This window comes from Gossypium arboreum, unplaced genomic scaffold, assembly GCF_025698485.1.
Source record: "Gossypium arboreum isolate Shixiya-1 unplaced genomic scaffold, ASM2569848v2 Contig00265, whole genome shotgun sequence".
Taxonomy (NCBI): domain Eukaryota; kingdom Viridiplantae; phylum Streptophyta; class Magnoliopsida; order Malvales; family Malvaceae; genus Gossypium; species Gossypium arboreum.
This window is the reverse complement of record NW_026440381.1, coordinates 28,023-38,822: the sequence shown is the minus strand read 5'-3', so window position 1 is coordinate 38,822 and position 10,800 is coordinate 28,023. Positions and strand designations below refer to the sequence as shown.

Here is a 10,800-nt window from a genome sequence, read left to right as displayed (position 1 = left end):
GGGGCTAACTTAGTGTCAATATTTTGATACAAGTGAATCTCAATTTTCAAAATCAAAATATTTTAAAGAGGATTGCATCTCAAAATTTTTAAATTTCCGACCTTAAAGACATTTGATAATTAATTAGGTACCAATTTTGGGCGCATGAGGGTGCTAATCCTTCCTCGAACGTAACCAACTCTGAACTCGTTCTTTTATTTCGAGACAAAACTAATGATTTTAAAACAAAATGTTTTAAAGGTGATCCAATCACACCTAAAAAGATTGGTGGCGACTCCATTTTGTTTTTAAAGTCGATTCCTATTTTTAAAACTCGATTTAAAAAATGGTTTCACATACACAAACAGAGAGATGTAAATGCTGTTAACAACCCTTAACAATAAAACTAATTTATCAACTGCCTAACCACCTTATTGAAACGTGTGTATTATTTACATATTGTAACAGGTGGAAATGCCTACCACCCAACTTCTGAAATAATGGTGTACCAACCCCGCTCTAAACCAAGCATAGGAGCCATTGCAATAACTGTTGCTTTTGCACACTTGTTGAGGATAGATTCAATTAATAGACAACTTAACCTTACTGTTTAAGAGTTGAACTATTCTTCCTTGTCAATTTTATCCTAAGTGACTCAGTTACTCTTTTTCTTGTAACATCTTCACATCTGGAAATGAGAAACTGCTCCCTTACAAGGTTGCTTTTGCACAAGACAAGCAGAACCTTTCATGACATTACCAAAGCTTGGAATCAACAAAATTTATCAAAGTGGAAAACCACATTGGAGGAGGAGTTGGCAATTAATGTTCCCAATGATAGAGAAAATGCGTGCATATACAAGGTCCCCATTAACATGCGTAAGGTGCAACCCGACGCCTATGCTCCCACTATCATCTCAATCAGTCCTTACCATCTTGGACAAAGGTTACAAGCAATGGAAGAGCTAAAATGGAAATTCTTTCACTGCCTCTTTCGTCCAAAACAGCCTAATGGGGTGGAACTAGACCCAGCGATGAAAGCCATGGAAGATTTGGAGCAGGATGCTCGTAGATGCTACTGGGACAATGCTGAACAACATAGTAAGGATAAATTTGTTAGGATGATGCTGGTTGATGGCTGCTTTATTGTGGAGCTCTTGAGAGTTGAAGCACAACAACTTTCAGTGTGCTCCTCTGTTCAAAGGTGGATGCTGCCTACTCTTCGTCGGGATCTGATCATGCTTGAAAACCAGCTTTCCTTTTGTTTTGCAGAAATTGTTTGAGCTGACAAAAGATCAGATGAATCAAGCACTTGCTTGGAACAGCTTGCCTTTTGTTTTTCAATCCTCTATTGCAGTCTCAAAGGGATGTGCGGGCCATGAATGCACAAGGAATTCAGAACACGTTGCATTTTCTTGGCCTTTTCAGGCAAAGTATCCTCCCATTTCCTATAAACTTATCACAAGGACTAAAAAGTATCAAGACGAGCGGTTCGAGCAATGCAGCAGAAGAGGGGATTGACATGGTGCGGTCCATGACGGAGCTAATGGAAGCTGGTGTCGTGATTGAGAAAGCTGTTAATTGTCCTCCACTAGATGTAAGCTCTGAGGGAGGTGGCTAAAGTCCCTCCTCTCTACGTCGATGATCACAAGGGAACCCTGTTTCGAAACATGGTGGCCTATGAACAATGCCATCCCAAGTGCAGACCTTATGTCACATCGTATTTGTTCTTTTCGATGGTTTGATTAACTCAGCTGAAGATGTGGGATTTCTTCACCACAAAGGGTTCTTCACCATTGTTTAGGTAGCAACAAAGAAGTGGCCAAACTTTTGAATGGACTGTGCAAGGAAATAGCAATGGATTGTGGGGAGTCTTATTTATGCAAAGTAGTACACGATATGAACACTTATTGCAATGGCTCCTATGCTTGGTTTAGAGCGGTTGGTACACCATTATTTCAGAAGTTGGGTGGTAGGCATCTCCACCCTTGGAGCTATTATAGTTGTTTATCTCTCACTAATTCAAACGGGATTTACATTTGTAAAAGATCCAAGAATCTTAACAAACCCTTTCATCATGACCTAATTCATTGCCTACTTCTACCTCTTAGTCATTTGTTTTCTTTCAAAATAAGCGATAAGAATGAGAATAACATTTGGATATATTCGATTTGATCTAAGTTCTTCTACTATTATTGTTATTGTATCATATCTCAAATGTACAAAAACTTTTTTACTTCTCTCTCTAAGTTAATCACATTAGTTAATCTTAAAGGATTTGAATTTTTCTTACAAAATACCTATACTATTCATAACTTATTATTGACATATATGATAACTTGAAAATAGAAAATCCTAACTTGTTGGTATGGCATTAATTTGATTTTTTTAGTTGATTTTGTGGACATCATATAAACTTATAAATCAAGAGAAATGCTTGTGACAAATTGAAATTAACTTTTTACATTAAAATTATAAATAGTGATTGGTATTTTGTCACCAAATATTAAAGGATAATAACATTATTATGTAATAGGCATGTGAAGTAGGTGAACAAAATTTGATTTGATTTCAAAAGTAAAAAAAAATTAAAATTATCTGAATTGAATTAATTGAGTTAAATAAGTTAACTGAATCAACTCAAATGTTTTAAATTTTTGAATTTGAACCGAGTTAAATTTTCGAATTAGAATAACTCAAAAGTTAAATATAAAATCTTTTTACTTTCCATATCCCAACCCCTCTCCTCATAAACCCTTTTACTCCCAAAAATTTTCCTTTTATTTTCTCTAAAACTTTTACTTTTCCCAAACTCGAAAAACATTTTTTTACTTTTTTTCAAAACTTTTACTTCCTCTTAAACCTCATTTTTTTTCAATTAATTTCAGTTCAAATTAAATTATTGATAATGCCATAAAATATTCGTGTTAAAATTTTCTATTGGTATCAATTTTACATTTTATCTTTAAAATATCTTTTATTAAAAAATCACATTTTTTATGTTTGTGCCAATAAAGTTGGTATTGTCGGTTAATATACTATAATGGAAAGGACATTTCCATGGTTTTAGACCTCATATCTTTCTTCCAAATTTTGAGAGCAGATCAAAGGTTTTAGTATCAAGTAGAAAAGTCAGTATGAAGTACCCAAAATGCAAACTAATAATGTCAGACGGCAAAAGCTAAAAGAAAAGATGGGATTTCTGCCTTTGTGGAACCCACCACAGAAGTGAATGCCTCATTATTTTTTTTTGTCTTGTCTTCTTCTTCTTCTTGGCTATTGTAACCACAACATTCTTTCTTCTTCACTGTTTCTATCAAGCATCCAGTCAAGGTAATTTCCTTTGATTTTCTTAATCCATGACATGCTTTTCATTGCTTAATTCATGACTATGCAATGATTGTTTTTATTATCTGCTTCAGTTATAGTCAAGGGAGTCAGCTTCACTGCTTCATTTTCAGTTCTAATCTCTCAAGACTTTTCTAAGTTAGATAATTTGTGCTTCCCATTCTTTGATCCTTAAATATGCAACTCAGCTCATTGGAAAATTTGTTTGCTTATTATCAACTCATGACATCATTTTTTGCCTTTTACCTAATGACATCAATTAACTTACCAAAATATTTTGATTCAATTAATGTATTTGAAAAAATTCAATGAAGTTAACAATTAAAATTATTTACATTTTAAATAATTCAATTCAGTTAATCATTTGAGTATCCCTATTCAACACTATTCTATGGCACATGCATATGCAAAATAAGTTTGCTCATTACTTGTTCATAGCTTCCTTGCTCATTACATGCAAATGGAAATGCAAAGATTGATCCACCAACAACGTGCCATAATTTAAAACAAATTTAAAAATTTTAATAATGTATTTTAAAATAATTATTTAAAATGTTGTTAAATAAATTTATAATTTATAAATAAAATATTTATAAAAAAAACCAATGTAGTAACCAAAACGAAAATACTCATAGTTTATTATCTAATTGTTAATAGTGTAATTTTTTGGTAAAATAAAATTTTGACCTGACTTTATATTAAAAAAAAAACTCGACTATAGCAATTACATTACTACAATTTGACCTGGTTGTCAATAAAATTCATTGGCTAATTAGAATAATTAAAATGCCATCTGTAATGGCAGACAGCAAAGAAAAAGCCAAAAGAAAAGTAATAAAAATAGGATTTCTTACTAATAATTCTGCCTTTCTGCAACCCACCACTGACTTCATAATTTCCCTGTTTTTATCTTCACTCTTCTTATTTGTGGCTACTGTACCCACAACATTCTTTCTTCTTCACTGCTTTTAATTTGTTTCCATCTCCAAGGTCTATCAAGCATCCAGTCAAGGTAATTTTCTTTCATTTGCTTAATTCATGCTTTTCTTTGCTTTTGATTATCTGCTACTGTTATTGCAGCTAGCTTTGTATGATAGTCAACGAAGTCAACTTCACTGCTTCATTTTCTGTTCTAATCTCTCAACACTTTTCAGCCACTAAGTCAGGTAATAAGGCAATGATTTCCTCTACTGATTATCAACAGTTTTAGATTTTAAGACAGAATAGCAGACATAATCTATCATAGATAGAAATTAATACAAAAAGAGCTACCCAGAAGCAATATAATGTTGAAATCTCAGACTGTTGAACATTTTACCTCTTAATATTCTGTAATGAACTCTTGCGCACTTGAATCTAGCATTTTATATACATTGAGAGCTTGATTCTGGTGACAAGAATTTTATCATGTTTCTGTCTGCCACCCATCCATAGCTCCATCTAATAAACGCTGTGAAAAATAAAATAGAATAAAATAAAAATAAAGAAACATAAATTTTACGTGGAAACCCTTTCGAGAAAAAAACCACGGGCAGGAGAAGAAAATTCACTATATGTAAAAAATTTTTACTCAAATACAAGAGGAATAGACTATGTCTATTTATAGGCTTGCAAAGCCATATTCTAGTAGGATTGAAACACCTTATCCTAATCAATATAAAATAGATGGAGTTTAATAAGGTTTAAAACCTTATTCTAAAATAAAATAAAAGAAGTCTAGTTCTATATGGATTTTACTTTTATTTTATTTTCCATCGTATTTTATTTAAATAAGAATTTGGTCACTTAATTCTAACAATCTCCACCTTGACACAAATTCTCAATGAACAAGTTCTTCATCGCGAACTTTCAATAAACAAGTTCTTCACCTCTTCCAAAAACCCCTTAAGGGTTTAACTTCAACATGAACACCAACCAAGTCTAAGCAATGCTCAAACTTGGTTATAGGAAGTGACTTAGTCATCATATCTGCAGGATTTTCATGAGTGCTAATTTTGCTCAACAATATCACCACGAGCAATAATATCACGAACAAAATGATACCGAATATCAATGTGTTTTGTTCTCTCATGAAACATTTGATCTTTTGTAAGAAAGATGGCACTGACCGTCACAAAATAATGTGCTGATTTGAAGGTCTTCATTGAGTTCACTAAATAGTCCTTCAACCAAATAGCTTTACAAGCCTCAAGAATCCCATGTACTCCCTTTGGTAGACAAAGCAGTAGTTTGCAAAGTGGCTTTCCAACTAATTGCACAACCTCCGATTTAAAGACGTAACTCGAGAGATCTTCTTCTATCAAGGTCTCCAAAGAAAATCGATCAACATACCCTATAACTCCATCTTTAGTTCTTCCAAACGTAAGCAAACATTAGTAGTGCCTCGTAAGTATCTTAAAATCCCGAACGCTTTCCAGGTTTTTACCGGATTCGCCATGTATCTCGCTAATCCACCGACCGATATGATAACGGACGGAACAAACCATAGCATACGAGAGATCCTATGCACTAGAGTATGGAACATGTGACATGTACTCAATTTCATTATCCGATTGAGGAGATAAGGCCGATGAAAGTCAAATGGGTCAAAGGAGTACTAACGCTTAGACTCATATTGAACCCAAAGAATTTTCAATGTACCCTTCCGACTTAGGTACAATTTACTTGCTTTTCTATCTCGAGAATCTCCATACCAAGTATCTTTTTCTGGTCCTAAATCTTTCATCTCAAATTCTTCACTTAGTTGGGCTTTAACCTTTCTTATCTCTTTTTATCTTTTGTCGCTATCAACATGTCATCAACATAAAGAAGTAGATGCACAAAAGAACCATCACGCTTTTTCTTAAAGTAGACACAACCTCAAAACTACTTTTTTGAAATCATGAGAAGTCATAAAGGAATCAAACCTCTTGTACCCTTGCTTGGTGATGTTTAAACCGTAAAGGGACTTTTTAAGAAGCAAACATAGTCCTCTTTTTCGAGACTATAAAACCCTCCGGTTGTTGCATGTAAATATCTTCCTCAAGTTCTCCATGCAAAAGGTTTTTACATCTAACCGCTCGCTCCAAATCATGCATGGCAACAATACCAAGCAAAGCTCGAATCGAACTATGCTTAACAACTGGAGAAACACATTGAAGTCCACTCGAATTTGATCGAACCCTTTGCAACAAGCCTTGCTTTATATCCGGTTCTTCAACTCCCGAGTCCTTCTTTTTTTTAAACACCCATTTACAACGAAGCCTTTTTACCTTTAGGAAGTTTTACAAGATCCCATTTCTGTTTTGTGGAGTGATTCCATCTCCTCTTGCATAGCAAACATCCACTTTTCGAGTCTTCCCTAATCGCCGAATAATTAAATGGCTCTTGATTCGCATCTATATCTTCACCACATTTAAAGCATAAGCAACTAGATCAACCTCGACACTTTTTGGAGGTTTAATTTTCTTCTTTCCTTTTTGGCGATAGAGTATTGGGTGAAGAAGCAACTCTATTCTCAATTTTGTACGGCTTGAGGAGTTGATTCATTAATGATGCTCCACCCGCTTTTGGTTTTCTTTATTGGAAGAGTCTTTAAGAGATAAGTTAGGTAGCATAGCGTTTCATCAAAAACAACATCTCCTAATCACAACTTTTCTATTTTCGGGACACCATAACTTATAGCCTTTACACCATTTATAACCAAGAAAACGATTTAATGGATCTCGGTTCCAATTTTCCATTATCAACATGAGCATACGCAGGACACCCAAAAATCTTTAAATCGAATAATTAGCGGATTACGCCCATACCTCTTGGGAGTCTTTTTCTCAATGGCAACGGATGGAGATCGGTTGATCAAAAACATGCAAGAGGTCGTTCCCAAAATGACTTTTAAGTTGGTATTTGACAACATACATCGAACCTTCTCCATGATCGTGTTCATTCGCTCGCAACGCCGTTTTTGGAGTATGACGAATTCAAGTGTCTCATGATCCTTCGACTTGCACAATCTATTAAACTCATCGTAATGTAACTCTAAGCCATTGTCTCACGGAGGTATTTTATCTGCTTTTCCGCCTGCTTTTTCAATCATAATTTTCCAAGACTTAAATGTAGAAAACACATCGCTCGCTTGGGAACGCCAAACTTTTCCGGAAAAATCATCAATAAAGGTTAGCATATAATTAGCTCCACCTCTCAAGGCACTCGACGGCCCCACGATCGTAATGGATATACTCCAACATTTCCTTCGGTTATGGATTCCTCTAGTGAATCGAACTCTTTTGCTTCCCAAAAACACTTTCAGAAATTTAGTTTGCAAATTCCTTGCCCATTAAGAAGTCCTTTTTGCTTAATTCCCGCCATTCTCACTCATATGCCCTAGGCGATATGCCAAAGTTTAGTAAATATCATCCGACAAGGAAGAGGAAGCAAATCATCACCAAGAAAGAAACCCCAGAAACATATAACTTGGCAATCTTTCTTTGCCCTTTCATCACAACAAACCCTTTGGAAATCTTTAAAACCCCACTTTCACCTGTATCTCAACTTTGAATCAAGAGTACTCAACGAAATTAAATTTCTTTTCAATTCGAACATGCCGACGCACTAAGTGTTCGACAACTCCATCAAACATCTTAACTTTAATTGTTCCAACACCCGATTTTACATGAAGCATTATTTCCCATCAAAACAACCCTTGACTCGTTTTAAGTTGTAAACCAATCCCATTGGGACTCATTGGAAGGTGCACTGAATCAAGTATCCACTCGCTACTTTAGAATCATTGAAAGGCAACTAGAAGTTCACCATCCCGTAGTCTTCTACAACATCGCCCACCGAATTTTCGGCTATTTTCCCTTTTGATTTGCGCCTTTTAATCTTATTTTGTAGCTTATAGCACCGATTTATGTCCCTTTCTTCTGCAAGTTGCAAGTTTTACCTGCTTGAAGATTTCGATCTACCCTTAGATTTACCACGAGGATTCCGCCTGTTTCTACCACGATCATCATCAACATTCCGGTCTTGTCTCCCACGAACAATGAGACCCTCTCCCAGAGTTGGGTTTAACCACAAGATGCTTCATCTTATCATACGAGGTTAAAGAATCATAAACCTCATCAATCGGAGAGACTCGCTATATAAAATCGTGTTCTAAAGGTTGAATAAGACGGGGCCAACAAAGTAGAATCAACCCTAGATCTTCCTTATCATTGAACCTCCATGGCCTCCAAGTTTGAGAGAATTTCTTTAAACACGTTGTGTTCGTTCAAAGCACCTTCCTCCAAACGATGAGCATAAAGACGCCGCCAATGCAACTTGCTTGTTAGAGTTTTCATACATATTTGTTCTAGCCTCTTCCATAATGCAAAGGCGTTTTCTTTCATCACATCCCGCAAAATTTCGTTGGACAAATGCATGTAATTGTGTTAATGCCGATCCTTACGCCTTCTCTTCATCTTAATGTCAAGCATCTTATCTTCTAGGGCATCCTCTAGATCCATCTGAAGAACGCTTGCATCTTAATTTGCCACAACACAAATGGTGTTGCGATCCAACAATGAATTTCATACTTCAAAGACGCCATTACCGTGATCGAGATGAATAACCCTAAGCTCGATACCAATTTGTGAAAAAAAATAAATAAAATAAATAAAAATAAAGAACACATAAATTTTAGGGAAACCCTTTCGGAAAAAAAACCACGGAGGAGAAGAAAATTCACTATGTCAAAAATTTTTACTCAAATACAAGAGGAATAGACTATGTCTATTTATAGGCTTGCAAAGCCATATTCTAGAGGATTGAAACACCTTATCCTAATCAATATAAAATAGATGGAGTTTAATAAGGTTTAAAACCTTATTCTAAAATAAAATAAAAGAAGTCTAGTTCTATATAGATTTTACTTTTATTTTATTTTCCATCGTATTTTATTTAAATAAAATTTGGGTCACTTAATTCTAACAAACGCCATTGCTTGAAACTTGCATTCACGTTTCCTTTTCATGCTTACAATCGACATATCAATATTCATCCAATACATTCACTGATTTTCATTATCTGCCATCGTTATATATGATTGCATTGCGGACAAAGAATGGAGTACGTAGACTGTTTCGGCATTGCAAATTGTCTCGAACTCCTGTCTTGTAAATACTTGCAATATCACGTAAAGATGAACGATTATGTGAGAAACTTCAAGAGGATGAGAGATGAAATGAATTGCAAAATGGAAGATATAGAGTGCAATTGAGCGAGCTTCTTTGTCCCGGGAAGATACCAAAGAAGGAGCTGAAAATTGGTTGAAAGATGTGAAAGAGATGATTGGGAAGCACAAGTTGTTGAAAACAAAGTCGAACGGAGATATCTCTGTCGTGCTTGCAACGGAAGCTGGTTGATGAAAAGACTCGAGAAATGAAGGATTTCTTGATAAAGCTCATAATGCCTCAAGGTCTCGCCATTGATGGTCCAAGTTGGTTGCCGCCCAACATCGAACTAGTTGGAGAGGAAGCTTAGAAATGAGATTTGGGCGTGTTTGATGCAGGAGGAGGTGAGCAAGATTGGGGTTTGGGGATGGGCGTGTGGGTAAAACCACTATCATGAAGCACATCCACAATGATCTTTTAAAGCCACAAAGATTCGAAGGGTAACTGGGTTACCATATCAAAGGAGTTCAATGTAATGAAGGTACAAGATGATATTGCGGTGCTTTGAAGTTGAAGGAAGATTGGCCCAGAAGGAGACAAGCTCAAACGAGCAAAGAATCTTGTCGAAATGTCAAGAACGCAGGAAAACATGTTCTAATCCTAGATGATGTGTGGGATAAAGTCTCTGAGGAAGTTGGGATCCTCGAATGAAAGTGGCAAGAATGGTGCAAGTTGATATTGACAACCCGCATGAGCATGTCTGTAAGTATATGGGTTGTAAGGTGATAAAAGTGAAGCCCTTTCGTAAGAAGAGGCATTGATACTATTCTTGAATAAAGTTGGACCTAACATAGTTCAAAGTCCAACTATAATGCCTACTTTGAAGCTTGTTGTCAAGGAATGTGTGGGTTTACCTCTTACAATTGTCGTGGTATCCGTACCATGAAAGGAGAAGATAACCTCGATTTGGAAAATGCACTCGGGAATTGAAAAGAGAATAGGAAAGTGGAAGGAGGAATCGAGGTAATCGAGCGCTTGAAATTTAGCTTCGATCACTTAAAAGGACAAGCGAAAGATTGTTTTTGTATTGTACGTTGTATCCCAAGATTTTGAAATTGAAATGGATGAACTAATTGAGTCTTGGATTGAAGAGGATTCATAGATGATATGGGTACAAGACAAGAAATGAAAGACAAGGGCCTTACTATTTTGAAGAAGTTAGAAGATAATCGCTTGTTGGAAAATATTACCGATTAATTTGATCAAGTCGGCATAAAGATGCATGATGCGATGAGACACATGGCAATCGCCGATCACAAGTATGAATTCTCGATATATAGTAC

At 35.6% G+C, this 10,800-nt stretch overlaps 1 protein-coding gene and 1 long non-coding RNA gene across 2 annotated transcripts; both read left to right on the top strand.

Annotated features, from left to right (window-relative positions):
* Positions 1 to 604: 604 nt before the first annotated feature.
* LOC128288707 (putative UPF0481 protein At3g02645) lies at positions 605 to 1,599 on the top strand. The gene is made up of 2 exons (XM_053024926.1): positions 605 to 1,255; positions 1,336 to 1,599. Exons 1-2 carry the CDS (start codon positions 674 to 676, stop codon positions 1,597 to 1,599), a joined length of 846 nt encoding a protein of 281 aa, XP_052880886.1. The 5' UTR covers positions 605 to 673.
* A 2,647-nt stretch (positions 1,600 to 4,246) lies between these two features.
* On the top strand, positions 4,247 to 4,726 carry LOC128288704 (uncharacterized). Its single transcript, XR_008278784.1, has 2 exons — positions 4,247 to 4,338; positions 4,407 to 4,726. It is a non-coding gene; the product is annotated as an uncharacterized LOC128288704 (long non-coding RNA).
* Positions 4,727 to 10,800: the final 6,074 nt, after the last annotated feature.